At 37.2% G+C, this 19,923-nt stretch overlaps 1 protein-coding gene across 3 annotated transcripts in view; it reads right to left on the bottom strand.

The window, feature by feature from the left end:
- Window positions 1-2,116: 2,116 nt before the first annotated feature.
- The window catches only part of insyn2ab (inhibitory synaptic factor 2Ab), a 31,697-nt gene continuing 13,890 nt past the window's right edge, over window positions 2,117-19,923 (bottom strand). For all 3 annotated transcript variants that reach the window (XM_058398391.1, XM_058398393.1, XM_058398392.1), the window contains 2 exons: window positions 14,980-15,054; window positions 2,117-3,736 (listed from right to left, as the gene is read on the bottom strand). In XM_058398391.1, the coding sequence (XP_058254374.1) occupies window positions 3,553-3,736; window positions 14,980-15,054 (259 nt within the window). In that variant the 3' untranslated portion in view covers window positions 2,117-3,552. The remainder of the gene's footprint in view (window positions 3,737-14,979; window positions 15,055-19,923) is intronic.

Genomic DNA, 19,923 nt, shown 5'->3' with positions numbered 1-19,923 from the left:
GCTAGTATGCTAGCATGCATGACTGTGGACTTGACTGAGTTTAAAGTTTTATTTCAGCTCATCTAATATAAACAATATTTTATAAGATATAGCTTAATTTATTATGCACCCTATTATAAAGCCTATTTTATTATGCAGAATGTATTAGAAAGCCTTCTTTATATTTTTCACATCACTCTCCATCAGGTGACCTGTGGTCATATGAATACATATCAGTAGCATGGTTAAGTGGTTCTTGTCCACCATGCTGCTGCATACCTGACAACATGAATGTAAAGGAAATATGGAGATGGGAGATGGAAGCACTGTAAAATCTGTAAAAACTTGAGTCAGGCAAAACTCCCAGAAAATAATCGTTCCATATTTTTCCTTACCTCCTTTTACTGACATTGCCTTTGTGTACTGCAAATGACCAGTTTTCACATTGATCAGATGCAGGGGAGACCAATCCAACACCTGGGTATCTGGACAAAGACAAGTCTTTATGCATGTCCTCCTTGTACCTTGAGAGATAATGGGTCCAGTCAAGCTGTGCTAGAGACTCAGAGTGAGTGGGCGTGAGAAGAACTTTAGGGTAGGCAGACATCCATTTTTGGCTTTGCAAGCAAGCATTTTACAGCTACAGGAAGCCAATGTTGGGAAAGTATTCTGGATTAGTTGTTGAGGTTGGATAACACACAGAGACAGGCCTGTTAAAAATGAATGACAACAGTCCAGTCTCGAAATGACAAGGAGATGAATAGCCGCCCCTGTAGATGAACAGTCACCTCTGTAGATTGATCCTCCATATGGTGTAAAAAAAAAACAAAACTGTTTTTAGTTTCAGCTGATGGCAAGATGCATTCCAAACATTTTGAGATCTGTGCAGAAACATTAGTGTCTGAGGAAAAGAAGAGGTTGAGTTGAATGGCATCAGTATAGCAGTGGTGGTATGAAAACCCATGTGTGGAAATGACCTCACTGGGAGAACAGGTATAAATTGCGAACATAAGAGGACCCAGTGCTGAGCCTTGTGGGACACCAGTGAAGAATCTACATGAAGCACATGTGGAGTCCCTCCATCTATTCTTCTCTGTCTAACAATTGCCATGCTGTACCATGATCTCATGAGGATAGACAGGAGAGTCCTTATGATTGACTATGTCAAGGGTTGAAGAGAATGAGGAGTGATGACAAATTGACTGATCTAGCAGTGTGAAGCTTCCCACTGATGGCCACAAGGGCAGTGGAATGTGCTACTTTGAAGCAGATTGGTTAAGATCTTGGAGGTCATTCTGAGTGAAATAGAGAGAAAGTAGATTTCAAGCAGCACATTTGAGAATTGCAAATTTGAAAAGTGGAGTGTTTCATTGGAAACTAACAATAACCTATACAGCTTTTTTATTCCCTATGTTTTTTATTTATGCATGCAATCTGTTTCTTTAAAGTAAACGTTAATGAATATCATGGATCCTTGAGTCATAGAAACAGATAACAGACAAAATTCCAAGCTACAGGATTTATCTAGATTTCACAGGCTTCAACATTAAAATAGAACTCTGTTATCAGTTCCGTGCTAAAATAGCTTTCTGCTTTTCTGCTAACAGAATCTTCCAAAGGTTTCTACCAACGCTTCCCTGTTATATCTGTTTTAGTACAGAAATTGGTTAATGACAGGTGGCGTGTTTTAAAACTCTATATAATATGCATTTACACACGAAAAAGATACCATGCATTATGCTAGCTGAGAGCAGAGAGAAAGAGAGAGTGTGAGAGAGAGATTAGCTGATGATCTTATCCCCATGCACTCACTGGCAATATCTGGGAAGCAGGTGTTTCACTGGAGGGAGTCCAATCACAGGGCATGTCTGTGGAGCATGCCAGAGCTGGAGCCAATCAATTTCAGCAAGAAAAAAGTTCCCACCTTCTAAATCCTGCAGCTGAGTCCTTTTCAGAGCACTGTTCAATCTGTTCTATGCGTGGAGTGCTGTGATCTACTTTTTAGGTATCTGCAAACAAGACAGTGCTCCTTTAGTCGGTTTTGGGGGAAAAAATTAAATAGTGATTCAGTTTGAAAATGACAGCCGAGGCTTGGAGTTTTGCAGCAGTTTCTTTATTGTAAATGCATTGTTTGTGGGTAGAAAGAGTATAAAATGTAGAATATTGCACAATATAAATCAATTGCACTTTCTCAAAGGTTAAGCAATGCATCTGTGTCTCATTATGCTACACTTACAGCTAGTCCACACTGTGCAATTCAACTGTAAATCTAAACTAATATGTGTATGAATTATAAAAAATATATGGTTTGACCGATGTCTAGACATCAAGTGATTGGTTCCTAACAATATACTGCATTTAGCATTGAAGTAGATGTAGGCTATGTAATGGCTTGAGGGAAGTCGACTTTTCTCAAGTAGCTAATACAAAGCTGACAATTAATAACTGCTTAAATTGATATAAATACGATATTTACATAGCCCTTTTTGTCTGTCTTGTTTCACTTTTTAGGTCTTGAGGGATTTCAGGTTTTGAGTTTGTACACAAATAAGCAGGTACCGTTCCAGTGTTTGTGTTTTTATCCCAGTGTTTGACGTTAATTGTAGAAAATACCATGTAAATTCGCCTGAAAACATACAATAATTCATACAATAATGTTTGGACAATCCTCGGCCACACTACCATCGATGTTGTTCAGTATGAAAGACAGACTACTGTTGAAATCAAAAGTCAGTACAATTTATAGAAAATGTTTTTTGAGAAAGTCAGTTCCTCTTGAGCTCACAGAATATTACAAACTACTGACATAATTACTTCTCAACAGCCAACTCCCCAACATCTAATTATAAACATAAAAGTCTCGACATTTGTAACGGAAGCTATATAAAGTTAGCTATGAACTAAAGTACTCATGTATAAAGCCATGTATTGTGCATGCAGTCAATTAATTCTGCATTTACACAAAATCTTTCAAAACAACTAAAAATATGAACAATTTCAATAAATGAAAGAAAGAAAGAAAGAAAGAAAGAGAAAGAAAGAAAGAAAGAAAGGAAGAGAGAAAGAAAGAAAGAAAGAAAACTTTAGATTGAACATTCATTATATTTTTCCCAAAGTTTGTGCTTTCCTGACTAGATGTCTTAGATGACTGTCCAAAGTAGAATTATGGTGAACTACTTATGAAGGTTATTTGTTCCACTCTATAGAGCCCCTGCAGAAGTAGACAGAGTTAGGACAAGAAAAGTAGAGATTTTTTGGAGCAGCCCTAGTCTCTGCTATCCAAATTGCTGGCTATCATTACCATACTCATCACATGTAACTTTATATATTTAAAAAAAAAAAAACTTTTGATAAACATGATTCCAGACCGTTATTAAAGATGACAGAATGAAAACAAATGCAAATCCCCATTAAAATCCAATGTCTAAATGCAACCCAAGTGCTGCAACCTCCAAACACTGGATTGTGGTATTTCTGTGTATTAGTGCAGATTTTGACAGATTGGGCTCTGGATGTTCTTGTGGCATTATGGCGCATGAATGCTGGAAATAAGAAAGAGGTGAAAGCCTCGATTCAGAGAAACCAGAGTCTCCAGCGTGCATGCTTCTTGGCTTCAGCCTTTGACTTGCGCTTGGGGGTGGAAGTGTACACTTCATGCGTATAAGGCAGAGAAGGGTAGGGCGGGTCTACTGCTGGACACAGTCTTTTCATCAGTGGCTGGAGCTTATCCTCTTGCAACTTAAAGTCCAGCTCCACACTAAAAAAAAAATACACATTTACTTTAGGTGTGATTACAATGATTATAATGCATCAATAATAATACTAGTATTAAGTATTTTTACTCATACTTTCAATACCATGTGATATAAGCCTAGGGTTTGTTGCAGTCTTATGAACCTACAACACGAAATGACAGTGATTTGGACGTATTTAACAATTAATGACGGCAAAAAATGTGCTCTGAGTATACATCAGGGTCCAAAATTCTGAGACCATGTTGAAATTCTGCCATTTTATTGTTCTTGTTGTTTAAAACTGTAAACAAACAAATAAAATAATTAGAATTCAAAACATTTTTAAAACAACAATGTGTAACATCTTAATTATTCTTGAAAATTGAAAATTGTTTATTTTGTCTGTTTATTTCAAGTTGTTGCACAATTTACTTTTGTTGTCTAAGAATTTCCCCCCGAAAATATTTTAACTGTTTATTTAAAATTTCTGTAAATTAAACAAAAATCTCACTGATTTAGAATATGAATATTCAAGCTGGGGCACAATTCTAGGTCACTATTTAAACCTAAGAAAATTTGTGTTATTGACTGCTTTGGACATTAATTCCAGTTTTCTACCAGTCATATCCCTCCTACTGAAGCATGTGTTCAGATGACATGCTGATGAATTTGATCTAGCATGGATCATCAGGTTTTAAAGAAACATGAGTTTATGCCAGCTCAAGTGCACACTGTCATTAACACAAAACAAGGATGTATCCAGTACTCAAAGATTTCAGAAGTTGTTGCTGACAATATCATTTGCAATGGAAAAAAATTATGTTCAATATCAGAAGCATTTTCACTAGTGCTCTCAGATCTCAGTTAGACCCCACTGTACATCAGCAGGAAGTACTACAGCACCTTACCTAAATACTTATGACCTGAAAAAACATTTTTTGCCATTTAAACAGCATGTTTCTTTATTAGCTTTGTATTAAATGTTGCACATGAGAGCAACATTCCTTTCTCTTCACTCACCAGGGTCTGCAGGGTCTACTTTGCTCACGAATCAAGGTGCAAAACACGGTACCTTGCACTAATTTTTAATGGCCCTGTGTTTTCAGGTCAGTCACTCTCTTGTGTCTATTAAAAATACTGTTTAAATGGCAAATTGTTTTTAAACATAAACTCAGCCCAAGGAGTTAATTGGTAGGAAGACACAGTAGAAACCAACATATTGTTTAATATTAAGTAAATTAGCCATTACACTCTCATTTTAAAGATCTTAGGATAACAACATGGTAGGAATTGTTAAGCATTGGCTGATCTAAAATAAATACTTATACAGTATCTATCTATCTGTCTGTCTCTCTATCTATTTTTTTGTTTCTATCTATCTTTTATCGTTTGTTTTTCAGTCATGTTGTGCCTATTTTGAACTGCCAATAGAAAAGGACCGTAAATCAAGTTCAATATAAACACACAGTTCCATATGTGTACCATGTTGTGCTATGGGTGTTTGTGTCAGTGTGAGCCATCTGACCCACTCTCCTCCCTACAGTTATGATACCTAGCTGATAAGATGATCTATCCGGACAGGAGCAGTTAAAACCTCATATTAGTGTCCTGCTCCAGCTTTAATCTGATCTAAATAAAATCATTCTGCATGCAGCCGTGCCCTGCATACTGTGACTCATTGAAGAACAGTCCTGAGATGGAAAAGCTCTGCAGTCCATAAATGAGTACCCCCTCCATCACCAAATTTATTAAAATCCAAACACACATAACAGGATGGATATGAGTACAGTCATGATCATCAATTACATCTATTTATTTAAGATTAGTGGGTGCTCTAAATAAATTACAACCATGTTGGCAGGCAATTGTATTCACCAATGCACAAAGCCCATGGTTTATTTTGCTTGTTATGAGATCACTTGGCACTAGAAGATACAGCATGTGAGTGTCAGCCTGCAGCCTGTGATGATCTATACAAATAATATGTGTCCTCTAAATTTTTGTTCTGTTTTCCTGTGACTGTGCTTTGACAACCAACGCAGTTCTAGTGACTGACATATCCATGCAAATGATTGGATGGTTTCATTCTTCCTGCACTGTTTGTGAAAGCTCAGCAATTTTTTACTCTTACAGATTGAAGAGAATGGAGTAACAGTGCACTGTTCCACAGCAAGACTGTACTTAGCAGTTATTCATTGGGTAGGTCAGGACAGTTGCTTTCTATGCACAGGTTCCTGGTTTTGTACGTGACTGAGGTCATGTGGATGCCTGTTAACAATTGTTCTTCGTTGATCAGTCAAATGACTTTGAATGACTATTTCCTCAAAATGTATCACTTTTTATTCAATTCAATTTTATTTGTACAATTCTTTTAACAGTGGACATTGTCAGAAAGCATCTTTACAGAAAAACTCCCTAAAACGATATGAATGTCACTATCCAATGGCACTCATCTGGGTGACATCGGAGAGCGCAATTATAAATAATTTCCCTTCGGTGTTCTATTCACTCTAGTTTAGTTGAAATTTAAATCTGTTTTTTTGAAGTTATCATCTGTTCACTGATGGAGAATTGAATGCAAAACCACTTGCTGTCCTAAAGCTTTCATAGGAATTGTAATCCTAATCTATTGTAGCAAATCTGTATCAGTTGTTCAAAGCCATCTTCATGGTTTTTAACTGGTAATTATGCTGATAATATCCTGTTTAAGGTACACATTCCAGTCCCTACACAAGAAGTTTGTATTATTCCAGCATACATTACTTTACCTTGACTGGCAGCATAGTTATGGATTCATAAAACTCTCCCTTTTGTTAACAGCAGATAAAAGTAACCCCAGGTCTCTCTCAATTATATGCTCTGATGCTTTAGCTGACACTCACATACAACTACACACTCACAAAGCGGGATTTAGATACTGCCCTTTGAGCATTTTTTTGCCAAAATTCAGACTAGTCCACCTCTGTGCGTTGCCATAAATATTTGAACAATAGGTTTTTCTATTAAGCCACTGCTTCTGTGTTGGCACAAAGCAAGATTGTTAGATGAAGATTGATTGAGATTGATTGTGTGGTGTTTACTCTGCAAGTTGCTGGCTCTTTAGGAGTAAGTGAGGGCAAGCTGGAGTACAAGCTGTCTCTATCTCAGTAGGTTACTCTGAGGAACAGATTATTCTGGAGGCTTGGCTTAAGTGGTGCACAAACATTGTGCCTTATCTCTGTACTTTAAGACATTATAAGTTCTCAACACCAGAGTCCTTTTGTTATCATACTTTTTATTCATTTTTTAACTGTTTTCATTAACCAATCAGTTCAGTACAGAGATGAAATATAGATTAGAATTACAGATTTATGTGTTATTACACACACACACACACATGGACACATTAATATGCAGTAGAGATAAGGCCCATACACATCTGCTCTTTAAATATGGGAGTCCCAGCAACTTTTTTGCAGCTGTAAAAGCAGTTAAAATAAATTTCTCTACTGTGCCAGTTCAGAAGAGTTATTTAGGAAGAAAAGCTCTGGAGTCAAAACTGTATCCCTGTCTGACAAGACTGATATGTCCTGAGCAAGCTGGGACCAGACAGGGAGGAGTACAAGGTATTCTCCGAAAAAATATAAATACCTGCCAAGAACTGTCATACTTTTTATTAGTGTTGTGGAACATCCGCAAATCAAGTTGGTTCCTGTTAACACTTATGTTATAGCAGCTGTAAACAACTGTTCCTTCACCAGCCTCTTTTTTTCTGCCTTTTGAAATGAATAAGACAGAAAGCTTGTCATGTTACTGAGAAGCTTAACGTTGCAGTTACTGCTCGTTATAAAGTGTTGACACTGGAGACTGCTTCAAAATAATATACTGACAACTCTATCATCTCAGCTAATACACATTTCATTTATTTAAAGTGTCCACCATACAAGTGCATGTTGTTACTATAGAAATGTGAATGCATTACAAGATGTATATTGATATAATTTTTGCAACTGGTACCTAGGTCAGAACCATGTTATAGAACATTAAGTGCTGTGCTATAATCATAGTTATCAAACTTGTCAGGTGATGCATTATTGTTATTCAGAAACAACTCTTAAACAAGCATGCTGCAATTATCTTGCCATATTAAGTAGTTTATGGTTCTGCTTTCTAGCAGTGTTGCAAAACATGGCTATCTCTGCTGCTTCCCTATCCGTCTCCTGTACTCCCCCTGTCTGTGTAATGAGCCATCAGTGTCCATTCTCTAGGATGCTTGGGATGGATAGAGGATACAATGAAAGGCAAGTTAAGGAAACAGAAGAGAATTCACTCCAAGCGAGAGAGAGAGAGAGAGAGAGAGAGAGAGAGAGAGAGGGAGAGGGAGAGAGAGAGAGAGAGGGAGGGGGAGGGAGGTAGGTTTACAGGACGGCTGACGGCCCGATCATCTGATTGGCACTTCAGGCTAAAATGCAGAGCTAACCATCAACTGTCAGGTCATGCTCTCTAGACAGCTCAGGAACAGATTGGAGCAATCAGACATCCTCTTTTCCCCCTTTTCCTGTTTCAGATTGTTTCAGTGAGTCAGCAGGGCTCATTAGTGCTGACTACAACCCAGCGTTCAAACCATTGCTGGCTCCCAGCTGCACACAGTATCTTCTCTCTTTATCTCTTTTTCTAACAGCTTAGCAGACTAAAGCTAATCACACAGAGTGAAAGAGAGCTTTTACAGCTGAAAGAATTCATCTTCACCCGTTATAAAGCATTGGATTTTCTCAGTTTATTCCACTGTCATAAATTCTTTATTGGAAACAGACTTATGACTAATAACACAAAAACAGAGTCCATAAATGAGACAGGGAAAGAAATCAACCACTGAGTTCATAATTAATGCCAACAGGATAGTAGCAATAATTGTCCTGGATACAAAGAAAGTAGGCAAAATGCTGCATACGACTTATAACCGCATGTCAACGATGTTAAAATGTTGGAATGTGGAATTTGCCTCATTAAAAATGCATCCTGTTTTGCCTGCATAAGTGGATACCCATAGCTCAAGATGTGAAGATAGTGGGCACCAAACCTTTTAAACTAAACCTTTATTCAAGCACTATTGTGGACAGTCATATTGGATTGATAATGGATGCTATGAAACAAAATTGAAACAAAGCATGATTTTTGATGGATTTGTTTGTCCATGCTATATACTGTATACTATGAACTGGCTGTACAAAGAGAGAGAAAAAACACTAGGTATCAAATTAAATAGCCAACAGATTCGAATTTCCATATTAAACATTAGTCACTTTTCCTATATGTGTGGTGAATACTTTACATGGTCAAATTTTGGAATGTTATAATTTATAGTTCTGAAATTATATGCATTCTTGACCTGTGTTGCATTATCTCAACCTGATGTGAAGCTTTAAGCTTTGAAAAAAAAAAACGAATAGTAAAAATTATTGTGAGTTTACAATAGAAAATGAGTTTTTATTCTGGTTATTAGCATCATCGCTCAAAGCATTTGACAAGTCAGAGCCCATCAGCAAGAAAATAATCACTGAGTATCTCAGTTGTATTCTGTTTACAAATATATCAATATATTTTGATTAGGTCATTTTAAATGTTTCTGCTGTCTGTAGTATGTGAGTACACTCATGCTTTTAAGATGATGGGTCAGCAGAGCATCGCTGATATTTTGACAGTAAGTATCTGATTACAAACTGAACTGATTAGGCTTCTGTCCATTTCACTACATGTGTAACTATCCAATAACATGTGAACATTATGCTTAGCTAGCAAGGTTTTAGACATCTTGCACACTCTTTGGGATTGGTACTATAATTACTGAATAATTAGTGAGGTCAGACAATGGCTGCGAACCAGACACCCTGGAGGTGGTGGTGGAAAGTCAGATGGTGGACAAACACCCTCCATGCCATACTGGCCAAACACTGATGCTGCTTCTCCAGTAGATTAGGGCAGCTTAGTTGTAACAGGGACAGGTACAAGAAGTCATTCTTGCCCACTGATCTCTGATTCTACAAGAAGTCAGCAGGGAGGTTGAGGTTGGAGGCAAGGAGTTAAGTGGATTTTTGAGGTGATGGACATGTCTGTTGATTTTTACATTGTGTCCCTGCACGTACATACACACATCGCCGACATCCATAGAGTAATATGGAGTTGGCCAGCCATTTGCAGCTATAACAGCTTCAACTCTTCTGGGAAGGCTTTCCACAAGGTTTAGGAGTGTGTTTATGGGAATTTTTGACTATTCCTCTAGAAGCGCATTTGTGAGATCAGGCACTGATGTTGGATGAGAAGGCCTGGCTCATAGTCTCCACTCTAATTCATCCCAAAGATGTTCTATCAGGTTGAGGTCAGGACTCTTTGCAGGCCGGTCAAGTTTCTCCACACCAAACTCACTCATTCATGTCTTTATGGACCTTGCTTTGTGCACTGGTGTGCAGTCATGTTGGAACAGGAAAAGGCCATCCCCAAACTGTTCCCACAAAGTTGGGAGCATGGCATAAATGTCTTGGTATGCTGAAGCATTGAGTTCCTTTCACTGGAACTAAGGGGCCAAGCCCAATCCCTGAAAAAAAAAACCCACACCATAATCCCCCCTCCACCAAACTTTACAATGCAGTCAGGCAAGTACAGTTCTCCTGGCAACCTCCAAACCCAGACTCGTCCATCGGATTGCCAGAAAGAGAAACATGCATTACACCCCTGCATCCAATGCTTTGCATTGCACTTGGTGATGTACGGCTTGGATGCAGCTGCTCGGCCATGAAAAACCATTCCATGAAGCTTTCTACGCACTGTTCAGAGCAAATCTGAAGGCCACACAAAAGTCTATAGTTATTTACTCTGCAGAAAGTTGGCGACTTCTGTGCACTATGTGTCTCAGCATGCGTTGACACTCTGTGATTTTACGTGGCCTACCACTTTGTGGCTGAGTTGCTGTTGTTCCCAATTGCCTTCACTTTGTTATAATACCACTAACAGTTGACTGTGGAATATTTAGTAGTGAGCAAATTTCACAAATGGACTTGTTGCACAGGTGGCAACCTATAACGGTACCACACTTCAATTCATTGAGTCCCAAATATATATGTTTGTTTGTTTGTTTGTTTTTCTTTTATTTGTGGTATATTGTGAATTCTTGTGAATTGTTAAGCCTTAGTCCTCGTAATTGCTCCATGTGTTGTGCTGTTCTGATGCCAAATATGTAAATCAACACTTCAGCAGAATAGCTTCCAAACTTTTTCATATTTAAATATATTTATTATATATGTTTCAGATAGCCTTAAAGAAAGCCTTTGACAAAAGAACGTATTGAGATCATTGAAATCATTCTCATAGCTGGATCCACGAAGCTGTCGTAAGGTTGCAATAGACTTTAACAGGAAACATGGCAAGCAAATCACACACAACACTGTCAAACTAGGAATGAAAGCTGGGGGGAAAATGACTCTGTGTTTGTTTACAAAGAAATGTCAATTATATGGAGGATGTTTTGTAAATTAAGTTAGATTTTGCTGAAAGGTGTTACTTTTAATGTATAGAGACATTCAGGACACTATCCAGAGTAACACTATACAATCTTAGGTGTCTGTGAGCTGATGTATATGGAAGAGGGCAGATGCAGTGGAGGCTTTATTTTTCAAATTAACATCCCATGGTATCTTAGTAGGCAGGTGTAATTCCTGTCAACAACATGCTTAAATAAGCCTCAGAACAAATATGATCTCAACGCTTCAGATTGCATTGGTGACCTTGTGCTTTTTTATTTTTAAATGTTCTAGCCTACTTGTAATTCATCACAGGAATGGTGTTGAAATTCATGTACAGAAAGGTGACAAATTAAAGGGAAAAAAACTGTTTTTCCTGATATGCTGTGGGGGAAATTTGTGGGCATGGTTTGGATCTTATGCCCTTACAGGAAAGTCACTATAAATCAATACAAATTTATTCTGGCTTATCTTTAACCTCTGATGAAATATTTCTATCCTGATGATTAGAAAGAGTGATATCCTGTGGCCTTCACTGTCACCAGGTCTCACATCCCATGGTAGCTTAGCAGGCAGGTGTAATTCTTTTAAGATGTTTTGAAGCACAAGGTAACAAAAAAAATAACAAAACAAAACTCAAAAATATCTATAGCATTTGTGGATCCTGTTTTTAGACCTGTGTTCTTCCTCTTCAAAGATCTAGTTTTGTGTAGCCTGTAATTTAGTTTTACAACCAGGGTAATTATTGCCCTGCAAATTGCTTGTTTTCTTTAGTTATATAAATCCTATCACACTGCTGGATACATGTGAATGTGCTGAACAGTTATCAAATGGAACTGATGAAAATCAGTCCCCAAAACAAAGAAAATTAAATGCCATTCATAAGCTCTGAGTTTATACAAACATGAGAAACAATTGTATTTTTTTGTCTCAACTGTGTTAACTGACTCCCCTGGCTGTAACGAATGCATTTAAATTCATTTCTAATCTATCTAGACAAATGCATTCCCATTGCCATCTGCTGTGTACTGGACTGTCACATTTTTGATGATAAATAGGAAGCTCACAAACAGAGTAGCTCCTTTGGTATGTACAGTGAATGAATGAAAAAAATGTTGCATATAAAAAAGTGTGTGCATAGTGCATTACATATGCTTACATGCTGACATAAACATTCATAAATAGATATCGAACTGTTTACATTCAAATGTAGCGTATAAGTGTGCTTGTTGGGATGCGTGCAACAGCACTGAACCATAATAACCTTGTTGGTCTTGGTAACAAAAACAGCACTATGCATTATGAATATAAAATTCCCCATCAGGAACCTCAGTGTTTTTCAACTATAAGTCTTTCCACTCTGTTTCATACTCCATATGCCATCGGTACACACATTCACACACGTCTTATAGGTCATCCTGTGATTATAAAATGATGCAATCCAACGCTTTGTGTTGCAGACAGAATGTCCTCTGGCTTTGTATTACATATATAAACACTTACAAGATGAATGATCACAGGAGGGAAAGGCTGCTCTGTACATTCGTTTTCATGAAAAATGTTCCTCTATACTCTATTCGTTTAAAAAAACGTCATTGTTCAACAACACTCTTACACAATTTTTGTTTGTTTGCTTTAGGTTTCTTTACTTCCCTATAGCACAATTTCGATTACTGATTACATTGGACAAGCTATTCTGTGTATGAGCATGAACCCAAGTAGAAATATGAATGCTGCACATTAGTGGTGTGACTGATGGGTAGAAACTGTTCTTTTCCAGCTGCTGAATTAGAACAATAATATAAAGACTCATCTGTGTACATTTTAATAAATAAAGGTACTATCAAGGGTATCTTTGCACCTTTAATAACTATTATGTTCCTGAAACATAAATATAGTATACCTTTATGTACATAAATGGACCTTAAGGACTACTGATGCAGGTAATTCAAAATACACTACATACACATTCCCAGATATAAACTATCCAGAGCGGCTCATGAGTATAGATTTTGATAGGGTTGAACAAGATGAAATAACATCATGGTTTCAAATATCACATTTGACTTGTGCTCTCAACTGGTATGTAGTGAATTTTTAGAATAACCCTGTATTAAGCAGTTCAGAGTTGGCAGGAGAGTTAGTTTTCACACTGGGCATGTTTGCTGCGGTCCGAATCCGAGTGTGATTGTTCCGAGTGCCCCCCTGCAGCGTTGTTCTGTTTTTAAACTCACTTGATTCTATTGAACCCATGTGCATTTCATTTCATCTTACATCATCACAAATGATCATATTTTTGTGCTATTATGCACAGCAGGGCATCTTACCTCACCCCAGTGCTCAATGTTCCCCAGCAACTCATGTTACATACATGTTGTGCAAACTAATAATGTCATCATCAGCTAAAGACTAAGGCAGGTTACTTTACTTATTACAAGTTGCATTCACATTCACTTAAATTGCATTCCAGAGCAACCAAACTCAGACCACCTCCTACAGGTTGTGTTTTTGGAATTTCTAGCAAATGATGGTGATGAAAAGTTTAAAGATTTGAGAAAGTGTACATATCAAGTCACGAAGAAGTATCACTGGAAGGTATAACTATAAATTTACACAAATCAACATGCTTACATAAAGTCTGAGAACTCATCGCTTCAAATTGCATTGGTAGCCTTGTGCTTTTTTTAGCCTACTTGTAATTTATCACAGGAATTTCAGAAGCATGGTGTTGAAATTGATGTACAGACAGTTGACAAATTAAAAGAAAAAACAGTTTCTCTGATGTGCTATAGGAGGCATTTTTTGGACATGGCTTGGATTTTATCCCTTTACAGGAAAGTCATTATAAATAAACACAAATTTATTCTAAACGATAGATATGTTATGTCCTTCGGTGTCACCAGATCTCAACCTAATTGGACACGTATGGGAGATTTCAAATCTACATCTTAGATCACTCCATCATCATGATCAAACTTACTGAGGGAATATCTTTTGGGAGAATTGTGTTCATCTCTGGAGACTTCACAGGGCAGAATCTGTGCCATTTGTTACCTGTCTGTATGTTTGCAGTGCATTATGGGACTATACATTGTCTGTATGCTATCAAGAGTCCAGCCATTGTGATATGTCTCACTTTGTAATAGTGTGTAATATAATGCTGAATGGCTCATAATATGCAGAATAATAAGTCGACTGTTGACTTTGACAAAAACACTAACGCTATATGAAATCCACTGTTTAGCATAAGTCTGGTGGAGTGAGCAGCTGTCAAGCCCTAAGACACTCCCAACTCCCATTGAACCTATCAGCATTCACCATCTCCAGGCTTATAATTATCACCCCATTTAACGACTCATTAGCCTGCGTATTTATACTCCCTGTTTCCTACTGTATACTTTATAAGTCTTGCTATTCCCATGCACAATTTGAAGTTGTGTGGTCTTTATTACTGTAAAGCTTGCTTTAAGCTTGTCTCTGACTTTGGATTAAAAACATCCCCTATCTAACCACTCCTTCACTGCACCTGGCTTTCTGTCTGTATTTTCTTTTTTTGTGCTTTTTTCTAGTAAAATGTGCATGCATGTCTGTAATGTATGAGCCCATGTAAAAACCAAAGCTCAAAAATAAGCCTAATTTAATAATTTAGCCATTGGGTGTGTGAAAATGCTAGGCAGAAACATAAATAACATTCTTATTATAAAGTACAGTATTTTGTAATATTGAGTTAATTGTATACATATTTATGGTAACCACAGCTCATAGTGTCTCACCTGTAGATGATGCAGGCACTATTGCGGCACGTGTCACAGTTGGCTGTATCCTGCCCTGTTCGGTATGATAGTCGGCTGCCAAAGAAAAAAAAAAATATGTGAAAGATCTGCCTAGTTCTAATAGCATTCATACTGACATAAATTACAGTAGGTGATTTAATTTATTTCTTGTTAATGATGACATTTGGTATAACTTGATTAACTGCCCGCTCAGGCAATGCATCTGGATCCTATTGCAGGAACACTGGGCACAACACAGAAATACATCTTGGACAGGAGGTCAGTCAAATGCAGTGCATGCACACACACACACACACACACACACACACACATATGCATGCTCACTCATTCACACCTAGAGGTCATTTACACTGGCCATTCATCTGCCAAGCATGTTATTGGGAGGTGTGAGGAACCTGGAGAGTAAACTGATGCTGACACACGAGAACACAGAATAGAAAATAATCATGGACCCTGGTGCTGTGAGTTAGCATTGCCACATGCAGCACCAACATTTAAGATCAATATTCATAATGAAATATAGACACACAATGTTTGATCAGGTATGACTCCCACACCACACTTATCATATTCATACTTTTACTTAATCCGATACCAACATCCAAGACCATGTGAAAATTGTGGCATTGGACATAAGCTCATGTTGCTGTGTGAATAAACAGACAACAGGTGAGAAATAAATGTATGTGAGTGTATGAGAGTGGAAATAACAGCTCTTATAGCAGTATACTTTTATTGATAATCAGCCACATTCAGTGATTGACAACAAGGGTTGTCAATCTTGATGCAGTTAGGGAAATAAAATGTATGTTGTCTTCAGCTGAAGGTACATCCTTTTCCAAATTGAAGCAATACCCAATCACCGTTGCAACCCTACTCCATCCCAGGTAACTAATGTAGCTAGTGAATGCACTAAATTTGAAACCAACAAGCTGACATTATGCCTGTGATTGCTTAATACTAATTAGCTGCAAGATGATCTCAGGATTACAGATGTGCTCAAGTACCCGGTGTTCTTATGACATCCCCATGGCTATGGCTATGCTAATGTGAATATTCACAGCAAGAAATTTGGCTATGAATCACCCTGGCCAGGTTTTCCGAGTTTGATGTATTATTTGTGTGCTGCCATGACAGGAGATTTTCTTTTCTCCTGAGAAAATAATGCTCAACACCCAGAAGCCATGCAGTTATGCCTTTTCATTAAAGCTTAATGAAAACTTAATTGCATCACTTTATTTGTCAGTGCACTGGAGCGTCATGGTGGTCATTGATATTCTGTACATAGTTCTATGTAAAACAGCTGGTGATATTGTATGTGCCATGTTACCCTACATTTGTTTGTTCTATAAAGATAACTACATACAGTGGTCTCAGTAAGATTTTATATATATAATTAAAAAATATGGAAATCATTTTGTTTTTCTACATGCATGACAAACTATAACAATTAACTGACAAGATTGACAAGAATTGATGGAAAAACTTAGCTTGTTGAGTGTAATAATTCTTGTATATGTATAAAAGATTTAAAATTGGAAATGAACAGAAGGTTTTAGAATTTTGAATTATGTAATGAAAGAAAGCAAAAACTTGATATCTAGAATATTTAATGTTCAAGAATCTGCACAATTTCCTGGTTCCTATTTAAATGTCTGTAAATGTGTGATATTTACCATGTTAACTGCTTTGCATAAAAGGTCAGATTTTCCTCATGTCTAATCTCTTCAACTGAAGCATTTGTTCAGATAATGCTCAGATGGATCTGAGGTTCTGAGTCACTGCTTTCTTGAGTGCGCACTGTATTCAAGGCATACCAAATACTAAGAAACTCTGAAATTCATGCAAATATTTCAAATATTCTACTTTTCACTCAAGTTGTTGTCAGTAATATAATCATGCAGGACACAAGCTGGAGGCTTTTAGTTTCAAATGGATGAGTGCTAAGATATGTAGCTTGTGCACAAGCAGGGAGTCCTACATGTGTCTAGCAGGACAAGGAAAGACCATGTTCATTAATGTAGACGTGAATTGCCGCACAATGCATTTAACATTAATTCCTCCTTGTTAACTGCCTGGTCAGAGTCACAGGAGGTTAAATTTGGCCACTAATTTGTAATTTATAGTATAAACAAAAATAATCACTGCTCAAGATTATTAAAGGACGGTCCAGTGCACATGATGTAGCTGAGGAGCTGTCTGTGCCAGGATTCAGCCCATGCTTTTTTCCTCCAGTGCTTTCCAGTGTTTAAAAGAATTAGAGGTCACTCCCAAATTTAAATCCAAATACAGATACTGATATGAATATTTGGATCACTAAACAAACACATGATGTTGCATAACCCTTAATGTGAAGTATTTGTTTTTCATGAGTAAGAGTCTTTTTTTCTATCTACACAATTTATTTGCAATATGTGCTGACTTCCAAATTTCAGTCTTAAGGCTACTGAAAAGGCTACTGATTCTGTTGGAGATTTCTAATAGGAACTGTGCAACCCTATAACAAAAATAAGAAATCATATTATATAAGATAATACAATATATAACTATTGTATAAGTGCAAACACTGTTTGATGGAACCCCTTATCATTTCTGCACCATGGCTGTCTGCAGTAGAATCTTTCTAATGAGCATTCACAAACAGGTTGAAGCCTATGTATATAACCTTGTGTTAAATTTAAAAAATTAAACAAAAAATTTAAACAAATAAATAAATAAAAACATTTTGTTTCTTCTCTTTAGAATCCAATGTGTGAATCAACAAAACATCTTTTGTATCATTTTACATGGGAACTCCTAAGGCTTTAAGCACTCGATCTGTCAAAATGCAGGGAAAAAAACCCCATCATGCTAAATGAAGTAAGCATTCTTGGGGATGTGACATGTTTGGATGTGCTATTGGATGTGTTTATAGAGAGGCTCTTGTCTTTCCACTATACTGTGCTGCAGGGATCTGGCACAGTATCTTGTGCTAACGGCAGGCTTTAGCTCAGTTCATACTGGGAAAGACTTTTTGGAGTGGAGCCCTGGGTTTACAGTAGAGAAGCATGACACCATGCTTCACCATTAACCTGTGAAAAGCTCCCTGGCAGCTACAGTTTGCCTTACATTACACACTGCATTAAAATATTTTCATGTTGCTTTACAGTGGAATCCTGCAATGTTTCAGCATGCTGCTGAGATATGGGTCATGGAGGCATCGTTTTCATTATTTGCTTGTGTTATTATGCAAAAGAGCGATGGCTGAAAAAACAATGCTGCTTGAAAAAAATTAAAAAGGCAGCACCTGCTTCACTGTACAAGATTGCCAACTACTCGTTAATTATTGAACTACCTATAATCAGGGCTTTAAATTCACTCTACTTATCACTACAATTTTATTTATCATTTTAGAAATCCATGTGAAGAATATTATAGTTAATAAACAGGCACATGTTACAGTAAACAATGGTAACTAAGGAAACATTTTAGTCTATGACGCATGTGGTTTGGTGTACCACACTTTTTCGTCAACCTTCAAAGGTTTTTCTTGGAAACCTGACACATATTCCAGATAACGCTGACACAAATTACATAAGAGCTAAAATAACTTCTAATTTGCTGTCATCTTTGTTTAGTGTTCTGAGACAAAATGAGCTGGAATACCGGAATGCATTTTGACAGTTGTGATATTTGGCTGATACCAAACCTCAATGCCAGTGAGAATGTAATGACTGCTGATTGGGGTTCGGTTGCATGTGCTACATATCAAATAATAGAAATGTTTGTAGTTTGTTATGAAATACTATATGTTATACATTAAACCACCCTGTCTTCATATATCCCAGCTTTATGCTAGCTTCATATTTTCATTTTTCATTTCATCATTCATTTTTATCTGTATGATTCAAATATGTATGCTCTAGCTTTATGCTAGCTTTGTGAATTCTGTATATAGGCACTATGCTTCAATGTACCTGACATACACTATATAGTCAAAAGTATGGGGAAACCCGATCATCAATCCCATGTGTGCTTAGTGAAATCATGGACATTAATACAAAGATGGTTTTAGGAAGGCTTTTCACTAGATATTGTGGGGATTTGTGCTCATTCAGCCACAAGAGCATTAGTGAGGTCAGGTAATGATGCTGGGTGAGGAGGCCTGGTGTGCAGTCGGCATTCCAATTTATCCCAAAGGTGTTCATTGTGGTTGAGGTCAGGGTTCTGGACAAGTCACTTGAGTTCTTTCACACAAACTGTGGCAAATCATGTCTTCATGGGCTTTGCTTCATGCACAGAGCATCATCATACTGGACTAGGCCCCTTGGTTACAATGAAGGGAAATTCTTATGTACAAAGATAATCATGTGCCTCCAATTTTGAGGTAAGGAAAACCCACATATAGGGGTCATGGTGCAGCATTCACATTCTTTTGCCTATATTTTTAACAGATATAGTAAATCTGTAAAACTGTGCACTAGAGCTTGCTGGAAATTATAGTGGTGACTTTACTGTTGAGAATCATGCATTTTCTCCTGCTTTTTGCTCATATAGGAATAAAGCGAAGAAGTGTGCAGTATTTGTTTATTGTTTTTGTTTTGTCTTTAAGGTAGGTCAATTTTTTAAAATCTCAGTTAGTGATATGTTGTTTCATATTTTGCCATTACCACAGTGCTGATTGTCCAACATCATCTTTATCTGTTTTAAAACATTCACTATTTACTTATAAACCTGGTGGCTATTCACTTTGATTTACGTTATGACCCTTGCTTCCCACCAAGCCCAAAGTTATCCTGATTTTAGGTTTTTTTTTATTTGACAAAAATGAGTTTCAACATAAATAGTAACAAAATAACCGTGGCTTATTGATTTTCCCCAACACTGGCAACATTTCACCTTGATTTCATAGGTGGCAAGTGACTCTACAATCTATAATCATAT

This window comes from Hemibagrus wyckioides, linkage group LG09, assembly GCF_019097595.1.
Source record: "Hemibagrus wyckioides isolate EC202008001 linkage group LG09, SWU_Hwy_1.0, whole genome shotgun sequence".
In the NCBI taxonomy this organism is placed as follows: domain Eukaryota; kingdom Metazoa; phylum Chordata; class Actinopteri; order Siluriformes; family Bagridae; genus Hemibagrus; species Hemibagrus wyckioides.
Note: the sequence above shows the minus strand (reverse complement) of the source record. Positions and strands in the feature narration are given on the sequence as shown.